Below are 19664 nucleotides of genomic sequence, written 5' to 3' on the forward strand. Positions count from 1 at the left end.
TCCAATGGAAATAAAACTGATCCTTTTTTAACGGACAAGGCGAGGAACACCAAAGTTCCAAGATGGTCTGGAAAAGTACAAACGAGGAATAAAGGAAGGGGCAAGAATCGCAAAAAGAACTGAACTATAACATCACAGTTTTGAATTTAACTCATGATTGTTTGCCCACTGAAGTTATCACTGTGCTTCAGAAAGGGTTCTCATTCATTCCTTCTAATAATGTAAATATTTCTACACTTATAGTGGATTTCAAATTGTACCTTAGAAAATTAAATCTAAAATATATTTATGATGGTGTGGTTAAGTCTGAATCTGCAGAAAATGTTCTTAAGAAAAAGGGTACATATAATCCATTGTTGAATTCCACTTTGATGGTGTTTGGCAAATTATGCGAACAAGAGTTTAGGAACATTAGAGAAAACAACCACAACATTGTGCAAAATTTGTCTCCTGCTGAACTTAAAGCTTTGGATTATGTAGCTAATAAAAAAGAATGGCGCATAATGAAAGCTGACAAGGGAGGTACTATTGTTATAATGAGTTCTAGTGATTATAGTGTAGCAATGAACACCTTGCTTAAGGACGACAGTTGTTACAAGATAGTGACCAAAGAGTACATTTCTAAATGTTTTAAAATGGTGGATTACATTTTATTTGATTTATTCAGTCAAGGTAATATTGATAATTCTGTTTATGAGTTTTTGATTATTGAATATCCAAAACTAGCTACAATTTTTGGTATCCCTAAACTTCACAAGCATAGTGAAGATATACCATTTAGACCAATAGTGTCAGCTAGTTTTTCCAAGACTGAATCTATCTCAATATGGTTAGATAAGTGGTTAAATCCAATAGTTCAAAAGACTAAGTCATATTTAAGGGATTCATGGCACTTGCTGGAACTTTTGGGTCATTTCAATTTAGGAGACAGTTCATTTCATTTTGCATCTTTGGACGTGGTATCATTATATACAAGCATTAACCAAACTATTGGAGTTGAATTTTTGAGGGAATATCTTAGTAATCACACCGACATGGAAAACAATTTAGTTAGTACTTTATGTACTCTAATGGACCTAGTTTTGGAAAACAATTTTTTCAAATTTGAGGACACACATTTTCAGCAGATTTTGGGTATCGCAATGGGTTCCAGAGTTGCCCCAAGTTTTGCCAACATAGTGATGGCTATGTGGGAAATTAAGTTCCTGTATTCACACCCTTTAGCTAATAACATTTTGTTTTACAAAAGATATATAGATGATTTATTTCTCTTATAGAGTGGAGATTGTGAATCATTCCACAGGTTTGGAGATTATTTAAATAATTCCACTGACTTTTTAAGATTCACTATTGGTCGTTTTGGTGAAAGTATCGACTTTCTGGATTTACACCTCAGTGTAAATTGGGATAAAAAAAGAGTTTGAAAGCAATATTTTCAGAAAGTCTACTTTTGTTAATCAGTATCTACACCACGATAGTTTACATCCTGATTTCATGAAACATGGAGTAGTTAAGGGACAATTCATTTGATTAAGTAGACTGACAAGTAGGGAAGAGACATTTTCAAATGAGGTCGAAAAATTGGTTGCTTTTTTCACCAAAAGAGGTTATGACAGTGTATGGCTCAATAACATATTAAAAGAAGTTTATGATTTGAGGACTGATGTAGCATGTCCTATTTTACATCAATTTCGTTTGACTTCTAGGGCTACAAGGAATATGAAGGCTATGGCTGGTAGTGCCTACAAGTTAGCTTTTCCTATTCCAATCTCCAATGAGATGGCTTTTATTAGGAATATTATTATTGGCAATTGGAAGGTGGTACTTGGCAACAATGATTTGTGTTCAATTATTGGTAAGGTTCCACTATTCACTTATAAAAAAAACATTAGTATAAAAACTATGGTTGAAACCACCAAGTACACTAGTAAGGAAGTTTCATGTCAAGGTACATTTCCTTGCAATAGTTGTAAGCAATGTAGGTACATATCAGGGAACAGCATAATTTCCCTGAAGCATTCAAGAAAAACTATTCACAGTAAAGGGCATTACACTTGTAAGACACATAACGTGGTGTATATAGCTTTATGCGATTCATGCGAACACTTTTATATAGGTAAGACCATTAGGACTTTAAACAGGCGCATTTATGAGCATAATTTAGCTATAAGAAAAAAAGATATGTCTAATACTCTTGCAAGACATGCTTTGTCCTGTAAAGATTTCAAAAAGTTTAGATTTTCTGTTTTGGAAAGGGTAAATGATGATTTGTTTTCTGGAAATTATAAGGTTCACTTAGAATGTAAGGAAGCTTTGTGGCAGATTCTGCTAAATACAGATCAGCCTCCTGGGTTAAACGATGTTATTAACATCAAATGTTTTTTACAAGCACAAAGATTATAATTATGGCATTTGATATATAATAATTTTTAATAATATTTTTTTAATAATTCTTTTATATTGAAAATGGATGAAATACATAGAGTTTAGTTACAAAATATTTACTATTTGAAATGAAATTATTCAATTAAGTTTTATATTATTGGTTCTGGAAGGTCACATGGTTCATTTGAAATAATATTTAAGTGGCATCACTGTTTGTAACAGTTATTCTGAAGAAGTTCATAGTATATTAAAAGTGAACGAAACGCGTAAAAAATTGTGTTCCTGGCTTATTTCATGGTTCCAGTCATTCATTGGCACTTGTTTATTTGGTTTGGTTGTGTGTGTTTTGAAAGTTTTACATTATTTAGTTTATATCCTCCTTTAGTCAGGAAGGACCAGTAATATTTTATAACCGCTATAATGTCATCAGAAAGTACATTATATGAAGTGACAAAATAAATCTTATTTCCTGTTTGATTTGTTATTTTTTGCAATGAATTATTATTATATTCATTTTTATTTTTTATGTCTATTCCCGGGGAACATAACTTTTCTAATAACTTCTATAGTATATCCCCTATTTCTGAACATCTGACAAGAATTGAGAATTTCTCTCTCTAAAATATCAGGCTCATTACATAACCTACTAACTCTTAATAGTTACCCGTAAGACAAAGAGTTCAAAATATGGTTCGGATGACAACTATGTGCATCCAAAAAGTGTCCATCATCACCAATGTATGCTCATATTAATTTTTCCTTCTTCATTATTACCTTTTAATATTAGATCCAGAAAAACAACCAAATCTCCACTTTGTAAACCTTCAAATATTAAACCTAACTGATTAGAATTTAACAAATTAACAAAATCTGTTATAAACTCCATACTTCCCTTACATAAAAAAATTAAATCATCTATAAATCTAAAATAACGAACTACATACTTATTAAAAAAATCTAACCTATACAAAAAATAATTTCAAAATAGCCCATAACCAGATTGGCATACATAGGGGCAAAAGGTGCTCCCATAGCTGTACCTTGTATTTGCTGGTATATTACCTGATTAAATTAAAAAAAAATTGTTAACTAAACTAAAATGAAGTAGTTCAATAACATAATTTGACACTGGACTATTTCCCAAAAAAAATTCAAGAGCATCTATACCTATTGAATGTTTGATACTTGTATATAAGCTCTTAACATCCAATACAATCCAATAACAATCTTTCTCCCATGGTATATGTATAATTTTTTCTAAAAAATCAAAAGAGTCCTTTATATAGGAATCCAAAACTGTTACAAATTTAGATAAATAACAATGCAACATAATTCCAATCTTATGTAAGAAATAGTTACTAGCTGCCACTATAGGGTGACCTGATGGATTTACTAAATCTTTACGAACCTTAGGCAAACAATAAAATTTAGCCATAGTACAATTATCTGTATTACATTTAACATCTATATCCTTTTTAGACAGATAGCCAAGTCTATAACCTTTTATTATAATATCTTTGAAATTTATCACAGCTTGTTCATATTCCGCAATACTAGATATTTTATACACTTCTCTCAAATTCAAATGGTTCATACACATTTGTAACTATTGAGAACAATGTAGCACCACTATTTTATTACCTTTATCTGAAGGTTTAATAACCAAATCTTTCCTTTTACTCAGATTCTGTAAAGCCTGCCACTCTCTTTTACTTAAATTATAATTTATGGCATTTTTGTTTTTCCAAAACTTCAGAAAAAGATTATCCATTGAATGATGTACCATTGCTGAAAAATGTGAAATTCCCTCATGCCTGAAAGGCGGAATAAAAGTACTTTTAGCTGGTACCTTTGCAGTGTCTATCAAACAATAAGCATTTGTTTCATCACAATCAGACCCATTTAAGAGGGGTTGTAATTTAAAAGATATGCTAGTTCTTGCAAGTTTTTCTTTACCGAGTATTAATATGAGTCATGAAATTATAAGGGTATGTACTTGGGCATGTGGAAATTGTTCAGTTTGTCCATATATAGTTAAATATTTTGATAAAATTAATGGTATAAAATACAAAGCAGTAACAGAGTATACTTGTAATGCAGTGGGCATTATTTATGCTTTGAAATGTCCATGCAATTTGTTTTATATTGGAGACAGCAAAAGGTCTTTTAAGGTTAGACTGCAAGAACATATTCGAGATATCAAGAATAAAAAATTAGAAAGCCCTGTAGCTTCTCATTTTAATGAAATGCATGGGGGGGGCTTATGTGGATCTAAAAGGCTGTATTTTAGAACAAGTTACAGCAACAAATGAAATTTGTTTAAAAAATAAGTTATTGTCTAAAGAAGCAGTCTTCATTTTAAAGTATAATACTTTAACTCCTGGTGGACTAAACCAGGAATGCAATTGGAAATTTTTATTGTAAAGTGCTAACAGAATTAGCTAATTGTTTTATTGATTGATTTATAGTAATTGATGTATCTTTTTAAGAGATGTTTTTTCTCTGTTTGTATTATCTCCTGGCAGGCTTTTATGCCGAGGCGCTAGAGAGGTTTTTTTGTGCTTTTATTAAAGGATTTATTACTGGTTTTGTTGTTTGGAGGAATCTACAGATAAGTACTCTGTTGGGGAAATTCCTTTCCTTACTTGAACTTTGGTTGTCTGCTGTTATTATTTAGGCAATGTCCGCTAGAAAGGGGAAATTAGGTGTGGAAGTCAGATTCCGCACAAGGATTCACAATAACTCTTTTTGTTCTGCTTAGGCCAAGAACACAACCACACCACCTGTAGCATCTGCCAGTCGCTCATACCTAAAACCCTGCGTAGTCGTCTGGCAGCCCTAAAACTCTTATCTCAGGAATCAGCGATTAAAGTGGTAAGCCCTGTGTATGGATCCAGACTCGGCCGTCGAGGTGGAGCTGCCTAAAAAGAAGGCCAACATTGCAAGGCCTACCACTTCTGCCCCTCCATCATCGGACGTTCTGCCAGCCATCAATTTAGGGGTTCAGGGACATCCACTAGAACTGTCAATTTCAGCAACTACCTCATGGAAGCCGCCTTGGAAACACTGGTAGGCACGTCCTCGGAGGTCGTTCCAACATCGGGTTCGGCCAAGGTCAAGGGGGAACCAGGCTCCGCCAGATGCCCACCCACTGTCCAGGAATCCAAACCCTCTCCTACAGGCCAGACCCTTGATACTAGACTCTCTCTTCCCACTATGTCTACTCCTCTTAAGAGGAAGCAAAAAACTAAACATCTGTCTACTTCCTCTGAAGACCTACCAGACTGGCATACCTTTTCTCAATCCTTGGTTCAGGCCTTTATGGCTCTTAGGCCTTCAGCCTCTCCTACTGCCACATTGCCTGCTCTCAGCCCCAGGCCAGCCTCAGCTGCTTCCATTCATACCACTCACACCCAGGAGGAAGACTCCTCTTCTTCCTCCTCAGACAAATCTGTTACCTACACCTCCCAGGCAGCTTCTCCTCTGGATTACTACTCTCCAGATGAGGACTCCCTAGAAGAAGACTCAGCCCCTGAAGATGCTTCTTTTGGGGAAACAATTACTAAGGGAGTATTTCAAGTGGGATGCAACTCGGACGACCGAGGTTCAAAAGAGATATTTTGAACTACTTCAGGTGGTGTCACCCTCCCCCTCTGCTATCCCTCCAGTAATTCCAGCCTACCTAGATGCATTTGCATCAGCCTCAAAGGCAACAGAATCACAGCTCCCAGCTACCAAAAAACCTGAGTGCTTTACAAGGTCCCTGATGAGCACAAATTCCTCATTAACCCACCAATGGCAGATCCTGCAGTCATTGCAGTTGCCCCTGACAAACAGTCCAGATTAATACCTTCCTCCTCCCTTTTGCCATCAGACAAGGATAGCAAGGTCTTGGACAGACTGGGGAAAAAGATGTGCACATCTTCCACACTGGCCTTCAAGGCTATCAATTATCAGATCCACATGGTCAAATATGCCCTAGACTTGGTTTCTCAGGGATCCTCCCTGCTTTCCTCCATGCCTGACTCTCCTAACAAATGTCAACTAGCATCTAAGCTGTCCTTAGCATCACAGGTTGCCAGACACTCTATAAAGTGCAGCTATGATGTGGCTGAGACCTCCTCTAGGTCTGCAACGTCAGCCTCCGTACTTCACAGGTACTCCTGGCATACCATATGCTTCATTCCCTTCCTGAAGATTTTAAAACCAACTACACCACTTGACAACAAATTCCTGTTTGGCAAACAGTCTAATGAACTGTTCAAAAGCCTCCAGGAAAAAAGCAAGGAGTTTCAGGACCTCAAACATTTACTGGTCTCACCAGTCCCCAAATTGTACAGAAACTACTCTGCCAAGACCACCTTTGGCAGAAGGTTCCCAGCCCCATCCACCTCTTCCTCCTCTAGACACAGAAAAGGGCCTAGAAAGACATCTTCTCTAAGGGCAGCCCCTCCTCAACCTACCACCAGTCAGTCCTTTCAAGACAGAAACAATAATGCGTGACTGCCTCAGCCACCTCCCCCTCAGATCCTGCCTCTATCACTGTCTATCCCTCTGGAAAAAGTCACTTCAGACCAATGGGTATTGGCAATAGTGGAAAAAAGGGTACTTCATGTCCTGGCATGAAAGGCCCCTTCCAGCATCTCCTTCCCACCTAAAAACCAGGTACACCTAATTCCTCAAGTTATCCAAGAGCTATTTGCTCAGGGGACCACAGAAAGCGTTCCCTCAAGCCAAGAAGGTAGGGGGTTCTACTCCAGGCTCTTCCTAGTGCCAAAAAAGGATGGCCCTTAGAGCCCCATCCTGAATTTGTCCCTCCTAAACCTTTTCCTGAAGGTCCCTTCCTTCAGAATGTTATCATTACACAGTCTTCTTCCGCTACTGTCACCCAAAGCCTTCATGGCCACTTTGGACTCTAAGGAGGCATACCTCCACATCCCCATCCACCCAAACTACAGAAAGTATCTGCATTTCACTGGACCCTCTAGACACTTTCAATTTACTGGCTTGCCCTTTGGTTTATCTACTGCACTAAGAGTCTTCACAAAGTGCCTAGCCCCAACAGCAGCCTACTGCAGAACAAAAGGCATTCAAATATACCCCTACCTAGACGACCTCCTCATCCTAGCAGAAGAGGAAAGCATTCTCAAGAAACACTTACTATTCACTATGTCCCTGCTCCAGAGCTTGGGGTTCACCATCAACCTGGCAAAATCATCTTTTGCCCCAGCCCAAGACAAAACTTTCCTGGGTTGCAGGACAAAGTATCCTCCCTAGTCAACCACTTCTATGAACTCCTCCTGGTCACCCACATTTCGGACAGGCAGTTCATGCGTCTTCTAGGCCTCATAGCAGCCACAATCCCTATACTACCCCTAGCCAGGATGCACATGAGGAAGTTCAAGTGGTACCTAAAAAATGTCTGGTCATAACACAGCCACCCCTGGACTTTCAGGTACCCTTCTTACTCTGCCTGAAGACAGAGATGTGGTGGTGGATCCAGCAAATACACCAGAACCCAGGCCTACCTCTGCAACCCACCAGCCCAGTACAATGCATGCACACAGATGCCTCTGATCTAGGGTGGGGATCAACTATGAATGGCCTCAAGGTGCAGGCCCAATGGAAGTCCCCCCTCCAGAAAAAACATATCAACATAAGGGAAATGACTGCGCTCCATCTAGTCCTACAGACCTTCCTTCCTATTATGCAAAAAGGCCCCCCTCCAAATCTTCACAGACAATACAACTGTGATGTGGTACATCAACAAACAGGGGGGACCAGGTCCTACCTACTCTGCAGGCCTGCAATGCAGGCATGGGAATTAGCCTCTCAGTACATCACACTGCAGGCAATCTATATTCCATCCCAGGACAACCACCAGGCGGATGTCCTCAGCAGATCCTTCTCTCTGCGTCATGAGTGGAGGTTGCACAGAGATGTTTTCTTAGACATTGTCCACCAATGGACCACAAAATGATCGGTTTGCCTCCACCCAGAACAGACAGCTGCAGCTTTTCTTTTCCAGAGATCCCTTCCCAATAGCCTGGAGAGTGGATGCCTTCTCCATCTCATGGAAGGGACTGTTCCTTTATGCCTTCCCTCCCTTCCCACTCATTCAGAAAGTCCTTCTAAAAATCCAGAGGGACAAGCCAAGAATCGTGCTGGTGACTTCCTATTGGCCAAAGCAGCATTGGTTCCCCCTTCTTCACACTCTTGCCAAGGGCAAACACCACAAGTTGCCTCACAAGGTTGACCTGCTCACACAGAATAAGGGATTTCTCATTCATCCACACCTGGAGATGCTCCGCTTAACCCTCTGGGTGATAAACTCTTGATTCCCTTCAGACACTGGTACTCAGAGGATGTGCTGTCTCCAAAGGCAAAAGGACCCCTTCCAACCGGATGTTCCACTAGTCTTAGCCGATGTGTGTGAGCTCATATAATCAGATCTTTCATATTCTTCAGTGAAGGTCCACTAATCTGCCACTTCTGACTGCTTACCTTTTGGATCCACCTCTTCTTTCCAGGTTGGATGTCAAACTATTCTTAAAAGGGGTTCTCCACATTAGGCCACCAAAGAAACCTATTCCACCACCTTGTGACCTAAACTATGTGCTAGAGAATCTCACAATTGAACCCTTTGAACCAGCTAACTCTGCTTCTCTGCAAATGTGCACATGGAAAACTGTCCTATTAGTAGTCCTTACTTCAGCCAGGAGGATTTCCTAATTACAAGCTCTCATGGCATCTCCACCCTACACAATCTTTCACAAAGGTAGCGTGACTCTTCACACCAATCCCTCCATCATGCACAAAGTGGTCAATGAGCTGTCCCTCAATCAGTCTATTCATTTACCCACCTTCTTTCCTTCTCCTCTGAATGACAGTGAGAGAGTGCTACACTCCCTCAATGTCCACAGACGATTAAGGTTCTATTTGGACAAAACCAAAGCCATTAAAAAGTCCATAGGTTCATAGGTAGGTACTAGGCTATCGGCCCTGGGGCCTATACAAGCCCAGCCAAAAAGGTACCCTGGCTTTTGCCACCCAAGAAAATTATTTTCCTGTGCCACCGTCAAGCAGAGCCACAGAGGTGATCCCAGGGGTGAATTTCCTATTTCATATCCAATCATCAAGATTTTTCTTGAAGAGTGCTAATGAGGAACTTTGTTTGATATAGATAGGTAGTTTATCCCAGAGTATGGGAAGTCTCTGGGACAGGAATCTATCCCTCTGGCATGTTCTGTTTATTGTGGTGAAAAGGTTTAGGTCCCTAGAGTGTGTAGCTCGGAGGGATTGGGATTTCTTTAAGTGGAGCATGTCCAACAGATCTGGGTTTGACATAGCTTTGTAGGTTAGGCAGAGATCACCTTTGAGTAGGTGATATGCGATGGAGTAAAGCTGGAGTTTTTTGAGACAGTCTGCGTAGGGCATCTGTTTGAGGCCGGTAATCCTCTTTGTGAGGTATTTCTGTGGCCTTTCCAGTTGTTGTAGATGTCTTGTGAGGTACATACCAAAAGGGGCGTTGTACTCTATAATGGGTCTAATGACCAAACCAGGTATGTCCAAGGGTCAGCTTCCGGTGATTTCTCCTGTCCACTTGGTGAATCTGGGCATACTGGGGCAATGCAGCAATTGCCTCATGTACACAGACAACCCTCTCCTCGTACCACCCAACACAACAACCTGTGAGAGATGCACTTACATAGCCAAAATGGAAGCAAAGCTCTCCACCCTAGATTGTGCTAGACAGTCAAGAGGAGAAGGTTAACACCCACACTACAACTCAAGCAACACATAGCCCTTCTAAACCCACACCATCAACACCCACATATAGCAACACTAAATCCACATATGCAGAGGCCTTTAACTGTAACCTGCCCAAGCAACAAGGACCTCTGAAGCTGAAACGCAAACAAACACCATTCACAACCAAAGTGTCACATAGTTCACAATACCAGTGTGCCACCCAGCAACAGCCCCTAAGGCAAGACAATGTACCTAACACTTTAGTCATAGGTGACTCTATAGTCCGGCACACTGATGTCCCTCTCACCAGGTTGAACAAGGACAAAATTACAGTCAGCTGCCTGTCGGGTGCCAGGATCCGCCATATAACGCATGCACTCAAGTCACTCTACAACAAGTACAAATATGACTCTGTCATTGTCCATGTTGGAGTGAATGACTTGAGATGTACCTCCCTGGACTACATGAAAAGAGACATGGAAGAGCTCTCGGATCATGTGGCCCAGGCAGGTATGACCCTAGCCCTGAGTAGCATCCTGCCTTTGCCCAGAATGATACCACAATATAAGGACAAAATGATTGACTTCAACAACTGGCTAAGCTTCTGGTGTCATTCAAAGGGGATCCAGTATCTGTCTGCCTGGGACAACATGATTGACAAACCACAATGCTTTGCCAGAGATGGTCTGCATCTGTCGCCCCTGGGATTCAGGTTACTGGCTAAAGCTCTTGCCATCCATATAGTGCCTTTTTTAGGCAAAGTTCAAAGGACAAAACCATCACCGTAACAGGTATAAGCATGCAAAACCTGAAGGTAATGCTACTCAATGCTAGAAGTCTAAACCTCAAAATGCACTCTCTCAAGGCACTCCTAAAAATGGAGAACATCGATATCTGTGCAGTAACTGAGACCTGGTTCAAGGCTCCAGAGAGCACCCCTGCAATACCAGGCTACAACTCTTACCACACTTTTCGGCCACCAAAGCAGGACCGAAACACTAAAGGTGGAGGAGTGTCAATATTCACCAAGGATATTCACACCACCAGGCTAGTTGCCCAACACAATGCGTCTGAAATTCTCCAGGTGCAACTAACACTAGATAAGACTGCAATCCAAATTGTAGCTTCCTAGAGATCCTCCACCATATACCAAGATTCTCACTACACCTTTCTAAACATACTGTAAAATATTAAGATAGAACCAAACACCCTAATACTGGGTGATTTTAACTACCCTGCCATTAACTGGGAAAACTACTCATGTACCAACACCTTTGCCCAACGGTTCTTGGAATTCATAAATTCCAATGCCCTGGATCATCTAATCCATAGTCCCAACAGGGGCTTCAATATCCTAGACCTGGTCATTACCAACATGGGAAATAGATGCTCCACATCTATGGTCACCCCCTCGTTAATCAGGTCTGACCATAAGCTAATCACCCTTAACATCCACATCCCACCCCCACCCCCCAGTAAGGAAACCTCCATAAAAAACTTCTCCAATGCCAACTTCATGCTACTCAAGTCAGAAGTGACAAACTTCATGACACCCATGCAGACGGGAACTGAAAGTTCAACTGCTGAATCCTACACTAAGGCACAGTACGAGCTCATCCACTCATGCATAAATCGTGCCATCCCAAATAGAACCAAGATGCTCTCATCCAAAAAAAGGAAGCCAATCTGGTGGTCCCCTGCCATAAACAAACTTTACAACAAAAGGAAAAAACTGTTGCAGAAAAGAGGAAAATCTCAGGATGCAAAAAACGTCCTTATCAGCCTCAGTAAGAAACTGAGATCCCTCATAAAATTCTCCAAAGCTAGTTACGAAAATAAAATTGCCAAAGATTTCAAAGACAACCACAAGGCATTCTATAGCTATGTCAAGAATTTAAATGGCAATGCTCAGATCTGCTCTGAGCTAAAACAGAATGGCATTAAATATACTAATCCCAAGGATATTGCCAATATTCTGGCAGATCGATTCAGTGCCAACTTCACCCCCCTCTCACACCCTAAATGGCCCATCTCAATACCGGACGATTGACAAATTCCAGTAATAATGGCCACACAGGTAAAAAATGTACTCTCCAAAGCTAAGAATACAGCATCCATGGGACCAGATGACATCCCGGGCTGTGTACTACATGAACTACAATATGAACTGGCACCTCACCTAAGTGTCATGTTTAATCATAGCCTCACCTCAGGTTTCGTGCCCACTGAGTAGCGCAGAGCTACAGTTATCCCACTCCACAAGGGGGGATCCACCTTGGATCCTGGAAACTACCATCCCATCAGTCTAACAAGCATTATCTGCAAGGCCATGGAACGTATTATCATGGAACTTATAAACAAAGACATTGGCAACCTTCAAACACTGGACCCCACCCAGTTTGGGTACGTGAAGGGCCGATCTTGTCTCCTAAACCTGACTGACTTCTTCGAAACAGTCTCCAGAGTCATGGACAAGGGTAAGGTGGTCCACACAGCCTATCTAGACCTTGCAAAGGCCTTTGACACCATCCCCCACTCTGGAATCATAGATAAACTTACTAAGCTGGGCATTAATCCCTACGTCACCCAATGGGTTGCTAACTGGCTTACTGATAGAACCCACACTGTAAAAGTAGCCAACTCCAAATCCAGCTCCAGACAAGTGACAAGTGGAGTACCTCAAGGTTCAGTCCTGTGACCGCTCTTGTTTGGCATCTACTTCTCTGAAGTACAGGCCAACACTAAGGGACTCTGGCTAACAAAGTTCGCAGATGACTGCAAACTGGGAGCCATTATTGAATCCCCAAATGATGTGGAAACTCTACAAAAGGGCCTTACAGAAACAGATGCTTGGTGCCAAAGCCATGACCTCAAGCTCAATGCCAAGAAATGTATAGTTATCCCATTTGGGAAAAAACATGTATCCATGAATTACCATATAGGTGGCAGTACACTAAACACCGAAAGTGTGATGAGAGACTTAGGGACACAGGTGGACAGTGGTCTCACCTTCGATAATCATATCGCCACAACAGTCAGGAAATCCTTCTATGTGGCACACCTCATCACTAAGGGCTTTTCATCCAGAAAAAAGGAGGTCATTATCCCACTGTACTCATCCCTCATTAGACCCATTATAGAGTATAATGCCCCGTTTGGTATGTACCTCTCAAGACATCTGCAACAGCTGGAAAGGCCGCAGAAATACCTCACTAAAAGAATCACAGGCCTAAAGCAGATGCCCAATGCTGACCATCTAAAAAAAGTTTGGCTATACTCTGTGACATATCATCTCTCAGAGGTGATCTCTGCTTAACATACAAGGCCATGTTAAACTCTGAGCTGTTGGGACATGCTCCACTTAAAGAAATCCCAATCCCTCAGAGCAACATGCTCCGGGGATCTTAACCTTGTCATCACAATGAACAAAACAGGCTGGAGGGATAGGTTTCTGACCCAGAGACTCCCCATACTCTGGAATAGACTGCCCATACATGTCAAGCAGAGCGCCTCCTTGGCCCTCTTCAAAAGGAACCTTGATGATTGGATTGGAAGTAGGAAATTCACCCCAGGGAATCATGTCAGTCGCCCTGCTAGACAGGGGTCCAGGGAAGTAAATATTGTGGGAAGAAATATCCAGGGAATTGTTATGGCTAGGCTTGTATGGCCGAAAGCCTACTACCAACCTATGAACCTATAAACAAGAAAGATGTGAAGGAGGTATAGGAGCTGCTACTTTATGGAAACAGCGATGCAAAGTCTGATTAGATTCTCCAGACAGAGTCTGTCCACTGGTACTGAAAGAATTTAACATTCAAGCAAGCATAGTACAACACAAGGACAGCCAAACAAATGGCATAGGAGATAAGACCAGAACTAGATCAAGACCCGCAGCATTTCACGACACAAGGACTGAGATGTAGAACAATCAATCAGTAGACACCTTCAGTGAGTCTCTAAAGTCCATACTCTATCAAGAAAATACTTTTAATGATATGCACAGTAATTACAAGACACACAATGCTGAATTAGAAACAGAATTTTAATCATGACTGAGTAAGTTTACATTTGTACTTTATCAGATCCTCTAATTCTTCTCAAATAACTATTATGTAAAAGAAACTGATCTATCAGTCCACTAGCAGCAATCAGATATCAGAAAAGCAAACAATAAAACATAAGAAAAATTGTTATATAAACCAGTTTGAATACTCAAATCCACTGTTACTCTACCTTTGCCAGAAGTTGAGCGATCCCTTGTCCCCTGTATGGAGTAGGCACTCTGGTATGAAGCAAATTAACTGTTCCTTTTTTTGTGTATTCATAGAGTAGGACTGCATTCTCTGACAAACCTGTAATCAGAATGGTTTTCAACTTTATTTAATTTTCTTAGTCAGTGCTCATAATATAAACTAAGTAAAGTACAGTTGTGTGCACTTACCATAAATGTAGATATTCGAGTGTATTCACTGTTGCAGTCATCACATTTGGGTTATCTGCCTGCAGGTAGCCCTCAGTCGGCCTGAATACCAGAGTCTAGGGATTTCTGCATCGGATGCTGCCGCTTCTTCCATGACGTCAGGTGGTATAAAACAAGCAGCCGATGCCATTACATCAGTTTTTCTTGCCTCAGATGTCAGCAGCCTCCAAAAGAGGAAGCAATAACATGGTATGGAACACCCCCAGCAAAACGCAAATGCCAATGGTGTAAAAAATTCCAAACAAAAAGGAAAGGTAAAAGTAAACAGAAGTCAGGGGGCTGGAGGGAGGGTAACTAGGACTGCAACAGTGAATACACTCGAATATCTACATTTATGTTAAGTGTACACAACTGTACTATATTCTTCATGTTTCACTGTTGCAGTCATCACATTTGGGTTGATTCCCAAAGCTGAGGATGGGTGGAGGTAGTTAAGAAGCATTAGGGCTGGCAATCAGGCCCTGTAAGACTGATGTGGCAAATCCAGCTCTGGATTTAGGATAGGTAAGTGATAATGCTTGGTGAAAGTGTGTACAGAGCTCCAGGTTGCAGCGTCCAGGATGTCCCTGGTAGGGACTCCCCTGAGAAATGTTGTAGAGGTTGATGTAGCCCTAGTGGAATGTGTTCTGATCCCCATGTGGAGTAAGTTTCCCATGGTGTTTGTAGCAGAAATGGATGCAGTGTGCTATCCATTTAGAAAAGGTTTGCTTTGAAACGGCCTTGCCCTCTGCCCCTGTAGCAAAGCTGACTAGCAGCTGGTCAGATTTTCTAAGAGGCTTAGTCCAGTCCAGATAGAACCTAAGCTGTCTGTGCATGTCCAGGGAGTGCAGGATCCTTTCCCCTTTATTCTGAGGATTAGGGAAAAAAGTTGGCAAATGAATGGATTGGTTTAAAGCCACACTAGATACCACCTTGGGCATAAATGATGGGTTAGTCCTGAAGGAAACCTTGTCTGCATGGAAGATAATGAAGGGTTCCACGGCCATAAGGGCCTGCAATTCAGACACTCTTCTTGCTGAAGTGATGGCCAAAAGTAAAGCTGTTTTCCATGAGAGGAAATGTAACTCTGCTGTAGCAGCAGGTTCAAAGGGGGAAGCGTGAGCTTTTCCAATACAAAGTTAAGGCCCCAGGCTGGGGTGGGAGCTCTCCTGGAGGGGTCTTAAATTTTTGGCTCCTCTCAGGAACTGTTTGATCAGAGGGTGAGAGTAGAGAGGTGGCTCAGTATTATAATGAGCTCAGATGGCAGAGGCATGAATCTTAATTGAAGAAAAATATAGGCCTTTGTGGAGCATTTCTGTTAAGTAATCTAGTACAGGAGGTAAGCTGGGCACAGTTGTGTCCCTTCCCTGAGACAGGCTCCAGGAACAGTATCTTTTCCACTTTTCCGAATAGGATTTTCTAGTACTAGGCCTCCTTGCCTCAAGAATGACATCCAGCACCTGTTTACTTAGGGTTGCTGGTGATGAGTTCAGGAGATGAGTCAGGCTGCTAGGTTCAGGGTCTGCAGCTGAGGGTGCAAATTCTGGTCCTCCTGCTGGGACAGCAAGGGAGGAGTCTGAGGCAGGTGCCATGGAGGCAATACTGTCAGACTGCATAAAAGAGGGTACCAGTGCTGGCGTGGCCAGTCTGGTGTAATCAGGATTGTCCTTGGTTTGTCCTGTTTGATCTTTAGTAGAACCTTCGAGAGGAGGGGCAGAGGGGGAAAGGCATAGATTGAGAGGCTTTCCCATGTAAAAGACAAGGCATCCACTTTCCAAGCTTGGCTGTGGGGAGTTCTGGTACAATATCTGCTCAATTGATAGTTCTGAAGGGAAGCAAAGAGGACCACCTCTGGTGCCCCCCACCTGTTCCTCAAAAGCTTGAATATTTTGGGTTCCAGTTTCCACTCGTGTGGGTCCATGAGATTTCTGCTTAAGACGTCTGCTAGTGAATTTAGTTTGCCTGGCAGGAATTGAGCTTGCAGGTGCACTTGGTTGCTCACGGCTGTGTTCCACAGAGCCATGGCTAATCTGCAGAGTGGGTATGAATAGGATCCCCCCTGCTTGTTTATGTAACACATAACTGTGGTGTTGTCTGTCTTTACCAATAGTTGTCCTGGAAGAATAAGGCCTTTGAAGGCTGTCAGAGCATCCTGTACAGCTAACATTTTTTTTATTGATATGCAGGTGCATTTGCTTTGGGCTCCATTTGCCCTGAATGCACTGCCCTGCCATGTGAGCCCCCCCATGCAGAGTCCGATTCGTCTGTTGTTGGGGTTTGGGCGGCAGGGGGTAGAGTGAAAGGGAGTCCCTTGTTGTGGTTGCAGGCTTCTGCCCACCAAAGGAACTCTGTTCTTAGGCAAGGAATGATAGGAATCATTGTTTCCAGGTCCTGAGAATGTTGACACCAGAGACCTTTTAGGTACCATTGAAGTTTCCTCATATGCAGCCTTGCATATGGAATTAGTAGAATGCAAGAGGCCATGAACCCCAGGGCTTGCAGTATTTTTCTTGCAGATTGCTGAGTTTTGGTGGCCAGCAGATTGAAGTAGTTTGTTAAATAAATTTGTTTTTCTGGAGTGAGGAATGCCATCTGGGAAGTTGTGTTCAAGCTTGCTCCCAGGAATACAATCTGTTGGCTGGGTACCAGATGTGATTTATTTTCGTTGATGGTGTACCCCAGTGAGTTAGACGTCTCTTTACAAATGCCAGGTGCTGTAGTAGCAATTCCTGACTGTCCGCCTGAATCCAGCAATCGTCCAAGTATCGGTAAATTTGAATTCTTCGCTGCCTGCAATATGCAATGGCTGGAGTTAGGCACTTTGTGAATACCATGGGCGCAGCAGATAAGCCAAAGGGAAGTGCAGAGAACTGATAGTGCATAGAGCCTGCTCTGAAACGTAGCTATTTCCTGCAAGATTCCCTTATGGGGATGTGTAGATAAGCTTCTTTTAAGTCTAGGGTTGCTAGCCAGGAGTCCTTGGCTAGCATAGGAAGCAGCTGTTGGAGAGTTACCATTTTGAATTTTGGAACCACCCAGAAAGGTGTTGAGAATAGACAGATCCAGGATAGGATGCCAAGAGGTTTCTTTTCTGGGTACCAGAACTATCCTGGAAAAAAAGCCTTGTCCGCTTTGTTCTGCTGGGACAGGTTGAATAGCCTTGATACTGAGAAGAGAAAGTATTTGCTTTTGGGCCTCTGCCCACTGATTTGGGGGGAGGTCTGGCCATCTGCTTAGGGTTGGGAGAGAGTGGAAGTGGAATCTGTATCCCTGGGAAACAACGTTTAAGACCTATCTGTCCTGGGTAATGTACTCCCAGCATTTGGCATGCAGGGCAAGTTTCCCTCCTAAAGGTGCAAGTACTTGGGCAAGGCTTGGAAGAGTTAAGGATAAGTCATTGTGTAATTTTATCATAGGATGGCGGCTTACTACTCCCTGTTTTGGAAGTGGGAGCACTCCATTAATTAGATCTGTGCATAACCTGAGACTGTAGTCTTGGTGGTCTGCCGCCCCGGGTTTGGACTGAGAAGGCCTGGAAAGGATTGGAAAAGACCAGTTTTTAGAAGGCCAATGCCTACTGAATCTAGGTGGCTGTACTTGTAAGAAATATTTAACAATTTGCATAGATTTAGCTTTCTCCTCCATCCTTTTGAGGACGACTTCTGCTTTATTGACAAATAGACGCTCTTGGTTTAATGGTGCATCTAGTAATTTTGCTTTGACATGATCTGGCAAGTTTTGTTCCTTAAGCCAAGCATGCCTTCTAAGAACAGACCCAGTGACAACAGCCCTGCAAGATGCTTCTAAGGCATCAAATCCACACTGCAAAGTATGTTTACCAACTTGGTTAGCAGAATGCATTAACTCTTGCAAATCTTTGTGTTCTGCACAATCAGGAATCAACATCATTTTCTGTTTAATTAGCTCCATAATATGCTGCTGATACTTTAACATATGAAACTGGCAATTTAAAGCCCTAATGGTAAGAGTAGCAGAGGTGTATATCTTTTTGGGTCTACGACTATGCACTGAAAGCACATTTCACTGCAACACATTTGACTGTGCGCAATTCACTGAAAACAAAATTCACTGAAAGTTATATATGGACTTTTCCCCACTGTTGTGCGACCCTGGAGTTAGTGTATGTATATATACATATATAGAGTATGGGGGGGTGTGGGGGGCATAGCCCCCCACCTATTTTAAATATTTTGAACTATATACATGGATACTTGCAATTCCCATAAATTACTCTTTTCTAAAGTTAATATATATCCAAAATATGTGGGGGGCGGTGCCCCCACACCCCCCCTTACTATATATACTAACTCCAGGGTCACACAACAGTGGGGAAAAGGCCAAATATAACTTTCAGTGAAATGTGTTTCAGTGAATTGTGCACAGTCAAATGTGTTTCAGTGAAATGTGCTTTCAGTGAATAGTCCTAGACCCATCTTCTTACCCCATCTGTCTAAAGCCCTAGAATCCTTGTCCGAAGGGGTAAGATTTTAGGCAGCTGAAGCCTTAATGCTTTTAGGTCCAAGGGTAATGGGCTCTGGATCTGCAGTGGGATCCTTAAAGAGGAATTTGTGGGAATCAGGTACTCTGTAGTACCTGTCAGGTTTCCTAGGAGCTGGAGGCAAAGTATCAGGAGTAAGGCTGGATTCCAAGAAGACATCGTCTACAATTTCCAGAACAGGAGGGATAGCTAGAGGCCTGTGCTGAGGCAAGTTTAAAAATTCCTTGAGTCTCTTTTTGGACTCAGAGTAATCCTGGCTCTCGCAGCAGAAATGCTCTCTAAGGGTATGCAGGGTTTCACCAAAAAAAAAATCTTCTGGAGGGGAAGCCGAAGGAATGGAATCCTCTGCATCAGAATCTTCATAGGTAGATAAGGGCATGTCCTGGTAATCAGAGTTATCAGACTCCTGATCTGAAAAATCAGAAGGAAAATCAGTTCTTGGTCTTTTTGAAGGGGAAGGCCGACTTTCACTAATTAAGGTAATGAGGTCTTCAGCCAGTCTAAGCATTTGGTTTTGTGGCATATGGGCCTTAGAATGTGCTTTGGTCG

The 19664-nt window shown here is 41.9% G+C and overlaps 1 protein-coding gene across 1 annotated transcript in view; it reads right to left on the minus strand.

Annotated features, from left to right (window-relative positions):
• LOC122799214 (protein NATD1-like) overlaps positions 1-19664 on the minus strand; it is a 491574-nt gene that overhangs the window by 64104 nt on the left and 407806 nt on the right. Inside the window, exon 2 of the mRNA XM_044068132.1 lies at positions 14371-14489. Coding sequence (XP_043924067.1) covers positions 14371-14489 — 119 coding nt within the window. The remainder of the gene's footprint in view (positions 1-14370; positions 14490-19664) is intronic.

The sequence above is a fragment of the Protopterus annectens genome, chromosome 4.part0, assembly GCF_019279795.1.
Source record: "Protopterus annectens isolate FY-2018-M chromosome 4.part0, PAN1.0, whole genome shotgun sequence".
NCBI classification, from domain to species: Eukaryota; Metazoa; Chordata; order Ceratodontiformes; family Protopteridae; genus Protopterus; species Protopterus annectens.